The sequence below is a fragment of the Equus quagga genome, chromosome 13 (genome assembly GCF_021613505.1).
Source record: "Equus quagga isolate Etosha38 chromosome 13, UCLA_HA_Equagga_1.0, whole genome shotgun sequence".
NCBI classification, from domain to species: domain Eukaryota; kingdom Metazoa; phylum Chordata; class Mammalia; order Perissodactyla; family Equidae; genus Equus; species Equus quagga.
The window spans coordinates 45,784,962-45,802,519 of NC_060279.1; the positions used below are offsets into that span (position 1 = coordinate 45,784,962).

The 17,558-nt window shown below is 39.4% G+C and overlaps 1 protein-coding gene across 2 annotated transcripts in view; it reads left to right on the forward strand.

The window, feature by feature from the left end:
* The window catches only part of LONP2 (lon peptidase 2, peroxisomal), a 104,570-nt gene that overhangs the window by 74,942 nt on the left and 12,070 nt on the right, over positions 1-17,558 (forward strand). For both annotated transcript variants that reach the window (XM_046682360.1, XM_046682359.1), the window contains exon 12: positions 16,214-16,356. In XM_046682360.1, the coding sequence (XP_046538316.1) occupies positions 16,214-16,356 (143 nt within the window). The remainder of the gene's footprint in view (positions 1-16,213; positions 16,357-17,558) is intronic.

Here is a 17,558-nt window from a genome sequence, read left to right on the forward strand (position 1 = left end):
AAAATTGGTTAGAAAAAAAGAGAGACAAAATTAACACAGATTTAACAGTTATTCATGAGCTGTGTTAGATGTCATTATAAATAAGCTTTTCAAATATCACTTAAAGCAATACTGGTAAGTGGTTATGTTATGGAGATCTCAGAAAAACACTTATAGAAAAAATGAGTTAAACTAGCCAACTTATGGTAAATGAGTGGGTACTTTGGGCTTGGGGTGAAATTTCTACTGGCAGCATCACGGAATTTGAAGAATGGCTGTATCTCAGGTAGTCTTAGTATCTGGCAGCGTACGTCTTCCAGTTTTGTTCTTCAAGATCGCCTTAGCTATTGTAGGTCCTTCAGATACCCGTATAAATTTCAGAGTCAGCTTGTCAGTTTCTACCAATAAGTAAGTAAGTAAATAAAACCTTCTGGTATTTTGATTGTGATTGCATTGAATTTGTGGATGAGTTTGGGTTGAATCTGTTAATCAGTTCGGGGAGAATTGACGGTTGGCTCTCATCAGGTCTTCCAATTCATGACTGGCTTCGTTTTTTTGTCTTAAATGTTTTTAAGTGTTTCAGTAGTTTTCAGTGGTGAGCTTTTATATATATATTTTTAGATAAATTTCTGATTATTTTATCTTTGTATGTGTGTGTATTATTGTAGATGGTATTTTTAATTTTTCATATTCTAATTTTTGTTGTAGTTTATGGGAATACTCTTTTGACCTGTATCCAGCAAACTTGCGAAATTGACTTACTAGTTCTAACTGTAGAGCCTTGTGGAGTTTCTGCAGATACCATCAGTCATCACAAATGCAAATAATGTCAGTTTTGACTGCTTCCTTTCCTATCATTATACCTTTTATTTCATTTTTTTCCCTAATGTGCTTGCTGCGACCTCCAGGAAAACGTTGAATAGAAATAGTGGTAATAGACAAAGGAGATAGGGAAAAAGCCTATGAAGAAATTGTCAGCCTTTGTAGCCTTTGTTTTGTACTTTTGGGCAACCACTCATCACCTAATTGGCTATTATAAAATTGTAGTTGAGTGAGATTCTCATAGCTGTCTAGTTTGACTTTGATTTGATTCGTAAATCCCTTAGCAGCATTTCCCCAATAAACACTGTGCTTTACCTGTCTGATTCTGTTAGCAGACGCATCTTTATAAACTCGGCTGTTTCCCAGTCCATTGGAAAACAGAAAAAGGGCTAAGTAGTTGGGTGGTGTGAGTCATAAGCAACAGGGTTTGGTGTCCATGAAAACATGCCTACCCTCTCGTAGATTCCCTGGGGCCCCTGCTGACCACAGAACGTTGGGCTGGCTGGACCACAAGTCTAACTCGATGACAGCTCCTGTAGTTCAGGCTGGATCTCAGTTTGAGTTGCATTTTGACATGTATTGTTTCTCTGATTGGTTTGCCTTCTGTAGGGGTGAAGTCAACCTAATATAGTGGAAGAAGGCAGATGTAATAGCCTTAATTTTTTTTGGTATGGCCTTTCCAGACAACTTCACAGTTAAAAATGCATCAAAATAAAGTATGTGAAGTTTACAGCACTGCCTCTCCTCATTCATTAATTTTAATTCTCCCGGTTCACCACGCTCTTGACTGTCGACAGGAGTGCGCTGGGTGGAGGAAGAGTACCCTGCTGCTTCAGCAAATCTACTTAGTGACAAGGTGTCAAATGCTGTAGGAGGGAGCCGTGTGCTATTGGGTTTTTGTGTCTGCTCCTCACTTTACGTCCCACTCACTTTCTAGGTTAGCTGTTCTCTTAGTTTTTCTCGCATCCACTTCATTGGGAGGAATCCTCTTCTGTCGGGCTGCTTTCAGGGCTCTTTGTTGTGGCTTCCTTCCATTGACTGAAGCCCTAAGCACGCTCTCTGATGGTTATTTTAAGTGTGGCTCCTTTGTAACCAAAACAGGAAGCTGCTCCTGCAAGAGAATTAAGTGCTTTTTATCCTTTCAGCTTTTTTTTAACTCATCTTCTCCAAATCTGAATCATATCCCTTCTCTGTCTACTGTCATGAATGCATTTCTTATATTAATGGAAAATACTATGTATAATGCTTTTAGGAAGTAACCTCTAAGCTTTGTGTAACCTTTTGCTAAATTCTGTCGTCTTTGACTTCTTGGTGCAGTTTTCTACTTGTGGGATCTGTCTCTTTATCTTTTGGATTTTACGTTAGTTGTCTAGGGCTGTGTAACAAACTACCCCAAAACTTAGTAGGTGAAACCATTTATCATCTCACAGTATCTCTGGCTCCGGAATCCAGGAGCAGCTTAGCTGGGTAGTTCTGACTCAAGACGTCTCAACGAGGTGACAGTCCAGCCGTCGGCCGGCTGAAGGCTCAACAAAGGGAGGGTCTGCTTCCAGGCCCCCTCGTGCTTGTTGGCACGTCTCAGTGCCTTGCACCCTGTTGGCCAGTCTTCAGTTTCTCACCACATGGCCACTGCCTGGGCTTACCACACGGCTGCTGGCTTTTTCCAGAGAAAGTGGTATGTGAAAGGGAGAAACAGAGCACCCAAGACAGAAGCTGCAAGTTTTTAGAATCGTCACTTCTGCCACGTTCGGCTGGTCACGCAGACCAACCCTGGTACAGTGAGAGATGGTGCTACACAGGGGTAGGGACACCAGGAGGTGGGCATCCCTGGGGACCGTCTGAAAGACTGGCTCTCGCAGATTTTTATTTTATGTTTTGCTTACTTTAAAGAAGGTTTTCATACATTTCGTTTCTGTTAATACAACCCGTAATTCCAAGAGTTGAAATAGTTTGTTTAGAGTTCTAAAGAAAACCTGTGCATTGGGTTGTTAATAGCGAGTGGAAATTTCTGTGCTGCAGAAACAGTTAAGAAGAGCTGTATTACTGTGTTCGGTGGGCCTTCAGGGGAGAAGAGCTTAATGAGACCCACAAGCGGATGAACGCTTCTTTAGCAACAAGTGAAACAGCCTTCGTTCGTCAGCTTTTAATGTGGATTTTGTTGATGTTCTTGGTGGTTTTGGTTTTGGACGTAAAAACTTTAACTGTTTTTAGTGAAGGCAGGATAATTGAATAGTTTGCTATTACCTCGTTCCAGTTACATATAGAAGTCCTCAAACATTTTAACCTAAATCCGATATCTTCCTTTCTGGGTAAAGTTAGAACAAAAAGGACACTGTAATGTGCGTGTCCGCCTCTGAACCCAAGAACCACAGAGCAGATGCTTTAGCTGTTTGTTTTAGATTGTTGTAACACTCAGAAGTCAGATTTTTAGTTTCTGAAGAAGTGTCTGCAACTGATGGTAAGAGGTCTTTAAACAGTGTGACAAGTCACAGTTTTAATATTATGGGGACTGGATTTAAATTGGCCTGCGTTTTTCTAATCTTTAAGCAGCATAACTTTGAAAACGTCTGCTTATTATAGAATTTATTAATTTAAAAGGCTGTAGCAGTTCAACATCATCACAATCTAAGACACTTTATTGTCAGAAAGATTTTTTGAAGCCAACATTGAAATGTGTGCTGTTGAATATCCATCCATCAAACTGGAGCTTATTTCTTATTAAAGACCCAGCTTGCACAGATAGGGCATAGAAGTTTGAATTCAGTTTTTCGTTTTCGCTATTTAAAATCTTGGTTCATGTGTTCATGATAATCTTTCCTTTGATTGTATTTGTGGCTCAGGACAAATAAAATTTTCTGATAGTCAAAGGAACTAAGGTTTGAGGAATATGGACTTTAGAGAGAAAGTTTTAGTCCCAAGGCACCTGGCTTGCTTGTTCTAAAGCTTTGAGGGTTTGTAGGGTACTCTAATAGCTAATTGGGTTTTGCAAACCAAGATTATAAAATAAATCTAGAGATTAAGACTTTCTATGCTAAATCCCTTGCGTTTGTAGGGATACTAGGCAGCATGTGTGTCCAAACATCTAAAATCAAGTGCCGTTTTAATGTTGAGATGAAAGTAACATGTTATTGTATACTGCCAATATCATGAAGATTTACTAAGTTTTCTTTTATGACATTTACACTAATTTACTGATTGTTCCCTCATGAATATTGACCTGGTTTAAGAGAGATTTGTTTGCCTACGTAGACTGGAAGGAAGCTGTGATGAAGGAAAACTCCTTATGTACGATAAGAGCCAAATGTGTGTTATTTTAAATTCTATTTTGGGACAAGAAAATCAAATATGGTCAAAAATTAAAAAGTTATTGTTCCATTTAATGTATCATATAGGAAGATGCAGTGGCCTTTGGGTGTCATTGTCATATATTATCAAAACCAGCCTTTTGGGCCGGCTCCGTGGCCGAGTGGTTAAGTTCGCACGCTCCGCTGTGGCGGCCCAGGGTTCAGATCCTGGGCGCGGACATGACACTGCTCATCAGGCCACGCTGAGGTGGCGTCCCACATCCCACAACTAGAAGGACCTGCAACTAAGACATACAACTATGTACTGGGGGATTTGGGGAGATAAAGCAGAAAAAAAAAAAAAGATTGGTGACGGTTGTTAGCTCAGGTGCCAATCTTTAAAAAAAAAAAAAACAGCCTTTTAAGTTACAAGACATTAAAGCAATACTAATGTTATTTTTAACATTACACATGGCCTCTGCATTTTAACTGCTAATCCAAATAATTCTCCAAGACTACTTTCTGAATCTCTAATACAAGAAATGAGATTTATTAATGCAAAAACCCCACAGGGAGACAAGGGTGCAAGCCCCCTTGTCTGGTACAAAGTAAGGATCCCATGTCTTGGACCCTTGTGTGATATTGACTCATCCAGTCAGTGAGTCAGCCAACATTTGCTGAATCTTACTGTATGCCAGGCTTTAGATTGGATCCTGGGAAGCAGATGAAAGAGAACTCCTAACAAATGTGTATTCCATTGATGGAAGTAGATATATAAACCAAAATCTGTAGATGTGGGATAATTGCTAGTTTTTAAAGTGCTGTGGAGGCACTGAATTGATCATTGAAAGCTTTGTTTTACTTATTATAGATATTGTAGCTTTTTAAAATTGCTTTTAGTAAATTGAGACAAAATGGTCAATTGCTTACATCTCAAAATTAATTTGAATGGATAAATAGATGGAAAAAAATGTTTTCCAGATACTCTGTTTGATGTGCTTTATTCTCATGAATAAATAACTACGACTAAAATTGAGAAATGGTTCACAATCATAATTTCCATCTGCATCTCAATAGTTATTTTGTAGAAATGTTTAGTGGATAAACTTGAAAGAAAATGTATTTGGTAGTGTTAAGGTTGTATTATCCTCAAAATAATGAAGAAAATATTGACAGAAGAGACATAAAAGATTTTATTGCTAGCATGAAGGTTTTTCAGGGCATTCAGTGCACAGATTTCTCCATTACAGCTAGTTCCTTTAAAAAAGCAGATGGAAAATATGCAGACACAAATGCTTTGGCAGCCCTGGTTGGTCACTTGAATCTCAGTTGCATTTAGCACAATTCCTCTGGATGGGAACAGGGTTTTCTGGAGAAGATTGACCAGAAACTGACAGCACAAATTACACAGTTGGAAATACCAGGCTTCTCTGATTTGTGTGTACGGTGACTTTGTTTTCCCTCTCCTGCCTTCCCAGGAGAAGGCTCTCAGATGCGTCATATCCATGGTCAGTTTAGCTTCGAGGCACATACTTCTGCTATCTTGTAGGAAATAACAAAGCCACTTATAATCTCCTTTTTTAAAGTAGATTTTTTAAAAACTTTTGTTTTTATAACTATAGCCATACAGGTCTTTCTCTTCATGGCTAAATGGGGTCTGGATCCGTGTATACATATTCATGTATGCTAAAGAGTTGAGGTGTAAACAGTTTTCCCCTTCATTGGTTCATGCATGACCACTCTGCCAACTAGCTATTAATACACCTAGTTACACACCTCCTACACCGTGGACACAAATGCTGTTCAGCAAACCAATCTGCACATTTCGTTTTGCTCTTCATTCAAAATTCAGGGTCCCAGAGTGGTTGGATTCAACTTTCAAGAAAAATTTTTAATCGTTCAGTGATAATTTCTTACATAATTAATTTTCACTGATTAAAAATGTTTATGTTTGGGGCCAGCCCCATGGTGTAGTGGTTAAGTCTGGCACACTCCGCTTCAGCAGCCCAGGTGTGTACATTCAGATCCCAGATGCCGATGTACACCTCTCATCAAGCCATGCTTTGTATGTACCCACAGAAAAAATAGAGGAAGATTGGCACAAATGTTAGCTCAGAGTGAATCTTCCTCACCAAAAAAAAGTTTATTTGACAAAATCAGCCTTAAAAACTTAGTAATTTTTTGGCAAATCAAAGTAATGAATAACTCTCCTGGTGATTTTTTATTTGTCCACAGATGTTATTAAGATTTAAGAATGAAATAGTTCAAATTCAGTTATTTCAGCAGACCATAATTGAATACGTATATCATATAAGGCATAATGATAAATTGATATGGCGAGATTAGAGTTTGTCTAGTCTGACTTTCATTTTACAGATAAGGAATCTAGGGCCCAGTTTCTTACCTGAGATTGTGTTCCATAAATGTTAGTTGAGTTATGGTCTGGGTGGTGGTTACTCCTTCAGCCTAAAAGTCATTTCAGAATAGTGGCAGCTATGATTCAAAAGGTAATTTGGCACTATATTGTGTTAGATTTTGAATGCAACTCTTAGAAGTTAGGAATTTGCTTAATTTGTGATGAAAACCTAGTAAAGATGTTTAAGTCTGGAAGTGATGTAATTAGAGCAGTGATTTAGACAGATTCATTTTCAAGCAGTGAATAAAATAGTAGGAAGACTAGGTAGAGAAACCAAATTTGTAGGCTATTGTGATAATTCAGGCAGGAAGGGTAATTGTCATTTATAAAGTTCCTGCTATATGCTAAACTCTATTCTAAGCGTTTTACATGTGTTTACTCATTTAATCCTTTAATGACCCCATAAGATAGGTATGTTTTTAGGCCCATTTTACAGATGAGAAAACTGAGGCACAGAAGATTAAGTAATGTTCCCAGTGTTCACAGCTAGTAAATGTCAGAGTTAAGATTCTAACCTAGGCAGACCGGCTCCAAGTCTAAAGTCAGTGACTACACTATGCTTTCATTATTCCTATATATCCTATATCCATTACTGCTATAACAGCTATTTGAAGTGTAGGTATTATTTCTCTCATTTCAGGTGAGGAAGTGGAAGTTTAAAGACATTAGGGAAATGAACAATCCAAAAAGGAATTTAAGAAAGCAGTTTTGTTTACAATGGCATCTAAAAGGGTTAAATCTTTAAGAATAAATCTCACCAAGGAGGTGAAAGACTTGTATGCTGAAAACTACAAAACATTGCTGGAAAGTTTAAAAAGACCTAAGTAAATAGAAAGATATCCCATGTTCATGGATAGGGAGACTTAACATTGTTAAAGATTACAAATTCAGTGCAATCTATAGATTCAATGCAATCTCTTCTTAAACTTCAATAGCTTTTTTCAGAGAAATGGAAAAGCCAATCTTCAAATTCATGTGGAATTGCAGTGGGCCCCAAATAACCAAAACAGTCTTCATAAAGAAGAACAAAATGGAGGACTCACACTTCCCAACTTTGAACTTTCTACAAAGCAACAGTAATTAAAACAGTATGGTACTGGCATAAGGACAGACATAGAGACCCATGGAATAGAACAGAAAGCACAGAAATAAAGGCTCACTTATATGGTTAGTTGGTTTTTAGCAGAGATGCCAAGATCATTCGGTGGGGAAAGGAATATCTTTTTAATAAATGGTGCTGGGAAAACTGGATATCCACATGCAAAAGAATGAAGTTGGACCCTTACCTTATACTTTATACAAAAATTAACTAAAAATTGATCAATTTTAAGAGGTAAAATTATAAAACTCAGAATAAAACATTGGATGAAATCTTCATGACATTCGATTTGGCAATGATTTTTATGGATATGACACCAGAAGCACGGGCAACAAAAGAAAAAATAGATAAATTGAACTTAGCAAAATTAAAAACTTCTGTGCATCAAAAGACACTATCAGGAAAGTTAGAAAAAAACAAAAACCCTACAGAATGGGAGAAAATATTTGCAAATCCTATGTCTGATAAGGGATTGATATCCAGAATGTAAAAAGAACACCTACAGCTCACCCAGCAAAAACTAATCCAATTCAAGAATGAACAAAGGGCTTGAATAGACATTTCTCCAAAGAAGATAGACAAATGGCCAATAAGCACTCAGAAAGATGCCTAACATCACTACTCATTAGCTAAATGTAAGTGAAACCACAATGAGATATTACTTCACACCTAGTACAATGGTGTGATCAAAGAAATGGAAAATAAAAAGCATTGGTGAGGATGTAGAGAAATTGGAACCCTCGTGCATTGCTGATGGGAGTGTAAAATGGTGCAGCCACTATGGAGAACAGTTTGTCAGTTCTTCACAAAGTTAAACATTAAACATGGAACTACATAGAACCCAGCAATTCCACCCCTAGGTATATATCCGAAAGAGTTGAAAGCAGGGACTCAAACAGATACCAGCGTTCACAGCAGCATTATTCACAGTAGCCAAAAGATTGAAACAACCCAAGTGTTGATCAACAGATGAATGGATAGACAAAATGTGGTATATACATACAATGGAATATAATTGAGCCATAAAAAGAAATTAAATTTTGGTATATATGCCACAGCTTGGCTGGCCCTAGAAAGCATTATTCTAAGTGAAATAAGTCAGACACAGAAGGACAAATATTGTATAATTCCACTTAATATGAAGCACCTAGAGTAGGCAAAGTCATAGGGACAGAAAGGAGAATAGAGGTTACTGGGGGTGGGGTGGGGAATGGGGAGTTAGTTTTTAAGGGGTCCTGAGTTTATACTGAGATTTTGAAGAAGTTTTGAGTATTGATAGTGGTGATGGTTACAACATTGTGAGTGTATTTAATCCCACTGAATTGTACATTTGCAAATGGTTAAAATGATCAATCTTATGTTATATATATTTTACCATAATAAAAGCAGTTAAAAAAAAAGTTACGGAAACTTCCCAAAGTCACAAAGTTTGTAAGTGGAAAGAACTGGACCACAAATCCAAGCTGTCTGACTCCAAGATCTCTTAGAGGTAAGGGGATCAATTGTACCTCTGCTGGATGTTTCTGGGGCTCTACCCAAAAGCCAGGGATAGTGAAAATGGGAAGGTTGATGTTTTTGTATCTAAAGCAATTTGATATATCTGTCTGGAGTCCTAAGATTTTTTAATCTAAACATACCAGCTACTCTTAGTGGTTAAGAGTCGGCTACTGGGAAAGTCTTTCACTCTTTGAAACAAGTGATTTTATACAGTATTAAAGGATGATAATTTTTTAATGGCAAAATCATCACTGTCATACAAAAATAAAATGAGTGTGTGTCAAAGATTTTAATTAACTAATTACTTACTGAGAGAACCAGTACAGTGTTACAACTGGTTCAAGGGAGAGTCCAGAAAGTAGATACAGGCAGTCAGGATTGCTGAAATAAATTTGCAAAACCAGCTTCTTGGGAAAGGGAGAGGATCAGTTGTACCACTACTGGACACAACTTGTTTTCATTTCTATGGACAAGAATCATTTGTATTACAGTAGGGGATACGTTCCAAGACCGCCAGTGGATGCGGAAAACTGTGGATAGTATGTACTATGTTTTTTTCTGATACGTACATACCTATGATAAAGCATCATTAAAAATTAAGCACAATAAGAGATTAGCAATGATAATAAAATAGAAGAATTTAAGCAATCTCCTGTAACAGAAGGCACCCTTTGCTGGCTCCTCTTCCTCTGCCGGTCCGTCAGTGCCCGTATCCCTCAGGGCTCTCTTCAGGGCCTGGCTCCCACTCTGCACTTTCCCTGAACGCTCTCAGCCCTCCCAGGGTTGAGAATGTGGCCTCTCTCAGATAGTGTATCGTCCTTACTCACCCTTCTTAGGATGTGAGATGATACAGTGCCTTTGTGATCAGATGAAGTGAGGTGAATGACATAGTCACTGTGACGTAGCGTTAGGCCGCTATTGACCTTCTGACGACACATCAGAAGGAGGATCATTGAGCCGTTGTTGATCGTTGGGGATCCAGCAAAGGGGTGATTCACAAACAGGATGGTGCAGGATTTCATCACACTACTCAGAACGGCACACAGGTTTAAACTTATGAATTGTTTACTTCTGGAATTTTCCATTTCGCATTTTCGGATCACAGTTGATGGCAGGTAACTGAAGCCACAGAAAGTGAAACTGTGAATAAGGAGGGACTACTGTACTATCATTTTCTACAACTCACAGAATTGAAAAATAGCTGAAAGGCGGTAACTAACACAGACAACCTGGAAGGATTTACTGGACAGAACGCCTGGTAATCTATTTTTTGCTCATTTCCAAGTCTTTCACAGTTTTTTCTGACAACAGTCATAGAAGGGAATCTGTGTATGTAGTAACGATTATGTTGATTCTTTTTAGACAGGAAGAGAATAATCTAATCTCTGGATTTAGCACCGTGCTGCCTTGTCTTGTCAAGGAGCTCCTGAGCGACAGGAAGCTTTCCTAGTCTGGAGTTTAGGTTGCGACAAAAGGTGTCCTTGACGGGAGTCAGGAGTGCTGATACCGTCTGTGATGTGCTGCGGACTTCAGGAAGTTGGTTTAGCCTCCTGGGTGTCAGTTTCTTTTAGTATAGGCCAGAGGCTTGAGCAGATCTTTGACTTTGGCCCAGTTTTTAAAATTGTATATATCATGGTTCCATCCTATGCTTCTGGAGTTCCTGACGCTCCCTGAATTATGTTAAGCCTTAGAATGAGATCTAGACATTCTCGGGAAACTATTTCCCAAGAATGTCCTACAAGTATGACAGGAAGAGGCAGTATCTGTGGGGAATTAAGCCCGTTTCTGGCCCTGTTTGATTGCTGGCCACAACTTGTACACCCCATCCTTCATCGCTACTCCGCAGGCATTAAAACACCACTGTGTGAAAATGAACACTCCTTTCATAATCTCTAAGGAGGAGTTCCTCTTGTCGCTGTACCACAAAATGTGGCTTTGGGACTCGTGAGACTGGGCTTGAGAATGGAGCGTATGCTTCAAGTTAAGCAGAATATAGAGAATAAGAAGTGATAACTGAAATTTTCTGTCTTGAGTAAAGATGGTTATCGATAACCGAGGGCTGCCTAGGTTAGGTAAATTTCATTTCCGCCCCGTTCCGGGGAATTGCAGCCTTTTTGTGTTCCTGGCCTCTGCTGCTTTTCATTGGTTGGATCACCCACCAAGAGACGCCATTTGCTGCAAGATTTATTCAGAAGGCAAGAAACTTTGTTTTTTGTTTTAACAGAAAGCTCCTGAAGTTTCCTAAGGTATTAACCCTCTTCTTCCTCCTTACCTCTCGTCTTAATATCTTCCTTTCCCCCTCCTTCCCACAGTGATTCTTTAGCTTTGGGGCATGTTTTTATTTAAATCATGTTCCTCTGGCAGGGGAAAAGTGGGTGGAAAAGAACACTTGATCATGTGCTGGTGACAGCTGCTTTGGAAAAGCCTAATCATTCCTGGTGAGGAGTTTGTGGCCGTAGACCATCCTTTCATAATAGCTGTGGTGGCATCAACTCTGGAGTCTGGCTTAGCTCACTGGGGGAGTGCACCCACAGTGCCCTCTTGCTTTGCCCGCAGCCATCGCCACAGGCCACGTTTGTCATGCTGCAGGGTGGCCACTGTAGAGTGTGAGTGCATGGCAGGTGCCGTCCTGGTGCTGGTCGCTTGTCTGCTGCCTTCATGCTGTTAAACTCCTCGGTGATGCCCTCCCTGCACATCCTGGCTACGACCTGAATTCGGGTCAGAACAGGCTAATAATAGTGGTGAAAGAAGAGCTTGGAAATATCTCTGAGCAGAGTAAATCAACTAAAAAACTTAACTCCCTCTCACTTTCAGAACAATTTTATTTAAGTGAAGAAAAGTTGAAGTGGAGTGGGGTTGAGCTAGCTTATTCCACTCGTTTTATTTTTCCACGTCCCCTCTTTTCAGCCTCTGTTTAACAGCACTTTACTTTTTGTTTTGTTTTTGGGTTTTTTTTTTTTTTTTGAGGAAGATTAGCCCTGAGCTAACTGCTGACAATCCGCCTCTTTTTTCTGAGGAAGACTGGCCCTGAGCTAACATTCGTGCCCATCTTCCTCTACTTTATATGTGGGATACCTACCATAGCATAGCTTGCCAAGCGGTGCCATGTCCGCATCCGGGATCCAAGCCTGCGAACCCTGGGCCAGGGAAGCGGAACGTGCGTGCGCACTTAACCACTGCGCCACTGGGCCAGCCCCAATAGCACTTTACTTTTAAGAATATGCTTCAAAATTATTTGTAAAGAGAATTTTAGTATATGAAATATAGTAGTACTATATATTAATAGCCTAGGGCAGAGTCTTGGAATCTGTTTTTCCACTTTCTTATATATATTTAATTTACATGATTCCAAACAGTCATGTGATTGTGATCAAAGGCCTGTCTGTGGGCCCTGGGTGGAATTAGGTTGTGGGGAGCATTTTGTTTTCTTCCAAGGAAATGGCCTATGGAGTAAGACGTGAGTCTTAGAAGTCTATATTCAATATTACTCTAAATATACAATTCACTTCCTCTCATTTATACATATTAAGGCTTTAAGCATTATTAAATTTTCCCAGCAACTCTCTGAGGGTGCTTATAATTATTATGGTTTTACTGATTAGAAAACCAGATACAAAAAGGTAAAGTAACTTTTTTCAAGGCTAACTAGGAATCCAGAGCCAGGATTGGAAACTATTATCTATTAACTATTTCATCATGTAATCTTAATCTCAACTGAAGGAATAATTTCTAACATTTTGGACTATATCATTTCATTCATTCTCATATATTTATGTTATGTTACATTAGTAAAAAATCATGCCGTGTGAAATTTTATACCCTCCTCTTTCCTCACTTTGACGTTGTTTCAAAAAAAGTTTCTCATATTACTTAAAAACACTTGAGAAACAATTTTAGTGACTGTAGTGTTTTATTAGATGCATGTACCGCAGTTTACTCAACCATGTTCCCGATGTTGAGTATTCAGATTGGGTCGAACTTTCGCTGTTACAGATAGTGCTGCAGTCAGTAGCTTTGTTTCTAAACTGTGGTCTGCACAACAACTGTCCACACTTTTGCTTATGTCCTTAAGGATAGGTTTCTGCAGAACAGAATCAATCCGTCTGAGATTATGAATATTTGAGAGGCTTTCAATGTATTGACAAAGGCTTTCCTGAAAGATTGAGCCAATTTCTGTTTCCATAAGCAACAGTGCTTGGGAAGATCTCTTCACTTTAACACTGATCTTTGTCATTTCTTAAACTACTTTACTCGTTACTTTATTTTGGTAACCAGAAAATGGTATCTTGCTTTTATAACTTTAACTTCTTTCCTCCTTGGTGAAATAATCATTTTTTCATGTAACTATTAATCATTTGTTAAGAACCACTGTTTTAGCTCAAGAGAATAGCGTGGAAGAAGACAACTGCACAATTCCAGTAGGATGGGTTTGTGGACAGGCTCTGTGTTATGTTGGGAGGTTGAGCTTTTTTTATTGTTTTTGTTTGCCTTGCCTTCAAAAGTCTATCTTGCTTGAATGTTACAATCTAGGGCAAGGCCAGCAGTGAATGCTAGGGGTTCTGCCGCTGTCGCTCTTGGTGCTGGTGATCGCTTCTGATGAGAGGCACATGGCACTAGAGCTGAGGACTTGAAAGCTTGTGCATAGCACTCAGAAGGTTCAGCTATAACGTGGGCCTCATTCCTTGAATGGCATCTTTGTGAGGTGATGTTTTACTTGTTTGTTTGTTTTAATGAGAAATCAAAGTCTGCATTCTGTGAAACTCTAGTATTTTCTTACTCTCACTTTGCATTACACAAGGTCCAGTAGATGAAAATCCAGTGCTACCCTGTCTTTCCTGATTAGCTGGCACCATTTTCTTGACTTGAGCTTTAGTTCTCGAGGTTTGTGTTCTAATGATGGAACATTTAGAAGCACAGAATGGTTCTAATTTTATTGAATTTTTCGTATCACAGCTGCTGTGCCTAAAGCCTAGAGTAAATTGTCTTTTATATGATACGGTCTAGTTGCATTAGAAATAGTCTCCCCACCCCCGCTCCCTCAGTGCTCAAAGCACTGAACTCCTCCACTTGGAAAGGGATTGGATGTTCTGAAGCATTGCTTATGTCATCGTGGATTGGCTTTCGCCCATCCAGCTTACTTCTTCCTCTGATAGAGAATTCCAGGCTGGCAGCAGTATTTAGATCTCAGAAAAGCCTGTCACAAAAAGTACAACAGGCTAAAGCACCTCACAGCCTCTTCTGTGTATGAGCTGAGGTTTCAGAGACCTTTCTGTGCGTTAATTTGAATTAAGCAGTGACACCTGATTTCCGTTCTGCTCTGAAATCTGCATGTAGCTGAACTGATCTCTTGAGTGCTTCTCACCCTTGGTCGTTGATATTGCTTAGCTATGCTACAGTCAGAGCAGCAGGGAGAAAATCCCCCATTTCCACAAGCTACTGGGTAACCCAATAATTGCTAGATTTTGTGAAACAGATAAGTACTATAAGAAGTTGGAAAGATGAGGGAAGACTTTCTAGAATCAGGTTGAGCCGAACTTTGAAAGATCAAGTGACATTACAGAGGTATGGCTATGAGAATATATGTACCTCAAGACATACACTTACAATGTAGTATGTGCATTGCACTTTGCAGTCTACAAAGGATTTCCTCTTTAATTCTCACAAGAATCCTGCAGAGATAGGTAGTGAGAGGTCTAATGCTTTGCACAGGGTCATCAGCCAGCAAGTGGCAGAAAATCTGAGCTGCTGTCTGTTTTCTCTCCTATATTGCTTGTGATTCAGGCTTGAAGAGGAGTCCCATAGGGCCCACAGGAGAGTGGACTAAGAGAACCCTTCACCCTGAAGCTCACAGCAAAGCTGTAATACACAGGGGTCATTTAGGGACACCCCAGGATGTCTCCAGTTATCTTTAGAGTTTAAAATTAGGGTCTAATATTATTTAACATATTCAGGAATAACTTTTGGAAGGAAAGGAGTTAGAGAAAAAATTCTTTTAACTTCGTGAGATATCAGAATGGAAGAATCATAGCAAAACCAAAATAAGTATATAGAGATAGACAGTTTTAGGTGACATTATAATTATTATATGTTGTGTATTAATATATACAGTAATCATTTCCAGAAGGAAAGGTATATCTAAAAAAGGTAATAAAGATATTGTGAAACACTTTTTGAGATAGTACAGGAACTAGAAGGATTATGGCAAAACTAAAAGAAAAGCAAAGCTAGGAATGAGGATGAATGGAGCCAAATATTTCCTACATTTTTTTAAACCACTACTTATTTTAGATTTCTGACTACAGACTTATGTAATATTTTTTTTTACAAACTGGAATTAGGCCAATAGAAAAGGTGGTCTGATAGATGAGTTGGCACCTGCTCCCTGTCTGTGTCTAGGCTCAAACCAAAACAAGTCAATACTTGGACAAGACATCAGCAACCAGGGCTTGTAGGCAGGTAAAGGAAATAGTCCATTATTGCAGGGATTTCAAACCAGGCTTCATATTCTTTTACCATGGCATTGCCAGTTATATTAGTTTATTGGAAAATGATATCCTTGGAGTTGAGTTTATATGTTTACAAAAGAGGCATTGCTTATATGGGTTCTATCATTTCCAAGTTCACACTGCCTCTCAGGAAATGGGACGCCGGATGGAACTCCTCTGAAGAGGAAATTGAAAAGTTTGAATTCTGTTGATCTAACAGAGTCTTGTACAAGGTGATCTATTGCATGTGACCCTTCAGTGTCTGGCCTCTAAAGGCCATTAGTTGACTAATGCTGGGCATTGTTCTTGGCTTGAGGATATAATGGTTAGCAAGAAGACCGGCCAGGCTGCCGCCCTCCTGGAGCTTAGACTTTAGTGGGGGGAGATGGATGATGAACAAGCGAAAGTCAAGTGAGCAAGGCAGTGCATGCTGTCAGTGTACCCTCGGGCTCCGGAAAGACGGGTTCATCTGCCTGAGTTCCGCAGATGCCCGACATGAATTTTGTGCTTTAATAAATGCACAAAGGCGACTAACTGTTGAAGTCCACTGTACTGCTGTTTAATTTTACTGCTAATGAATTTTCAAGCCTGCAAATCTCTGAGAATTTCTAAATAAGTTTTTCTCTCTTAGGTTGCAAAGAACACATCCTGGAAGATGTGAAACCTGGATCTATCAGTGACACCACTGATTTGGCCCTACCACCTGAAATGCCGATTTTGATTGATTTCCATGCTTTGAAAGACATCCTTGGGCCCCCGATGTATGAAATGGAGGTGATCATCCTAATTTCTTTGTTGATAGCTACCAGTTTATTGTGGTTGTTGCTTAATAGATTGGGAGAAAAGTAGAATTGGGTGTTTTGGGGGGCTGAATTTTGCCTTAAGATTGGGAGCTTTTTGTTTATGATATTGAATTTTAGTGCTTACGGTGGTAATATGGCTTTTGCAGAGATCCAGAGGTCCTGGCCATATCCTCTTTTAGAAACCCAGGCTGATCTTGTTCTCTGCCATCCGCGTCTCTGACTCTCCTCCTTAGAAATTCTATATTCCTATTTTTTGTGCTTTAATTAAGGATTTCTTTGTAGTATCAAAGGCTTTGGGGGAGGATGTGGGGAAACAACCTAGTACAGAATGTCTGAAAACATGAGCCTCACGCTAGCTTCGGACTGCTCTGATGCAGACCCAGATGGCCTCTTTCAGGAATCTGTCATTTCATTGTTAATAGTCTTTTGGGGGATTAAACCCACAAACAGGTCTAGCCCTATTTCCGTCTTTCTCCCTTAACCATCCCTCACACCAGAACACACAGCCAAAGAAACCTGGGACCCAGGACTGAGTTGAGGCAACTGGTTGGAAATAGGTGTTTGAATCTCTAACTGCTGAGCATTGTGATATATTTTCTAGGATGCTTATATGAGCTTTTATAGGTCAGTTACTGGAAAAAAATTGTATTACACTATTAAACTTAGCAGCTTTCTTCAGAAGCTTTTACCAAGTTTAAGGGAAAAAGATTTTCAGAAGATAAATCTGACAAATTATGCAGAAGATAATCTGTACATCTAACATTTGAAATCAGTACCAGCAGATACGGTGTTCCTCAACTCTTAAAACTGAGGAGAGGGGAAATAGTCCCCACTCCCGTTTCGTTTATCTGTTGAAACTCTGAGCTGGTCGTCAGAGCTCAGGAGCCTCTGCAGAGCTCTCAGGTCCAGGGTGGAGGCTCTTCGCTCTTGACAGTGCATGTGTCTTGAACAAGAGATTCAGAGGCATTAGTTTGGTTACTCGAATTCTTAAAAATCATGGATTTAAATTTTGAAGTGTTGAAAGAAATGGAACAAAACTTTTCTTGGTTGGGAAAAGTGAGGAGAGCCTGCCTTTCTGTTCTGAGGGAGTCCCGTGATTTGGTGAGTGATGCTGTAAACAGGTTCTGACTCCTGCATGGCTGATGGGCTTTTTTCTCTGGGCTTTCCAGAGCA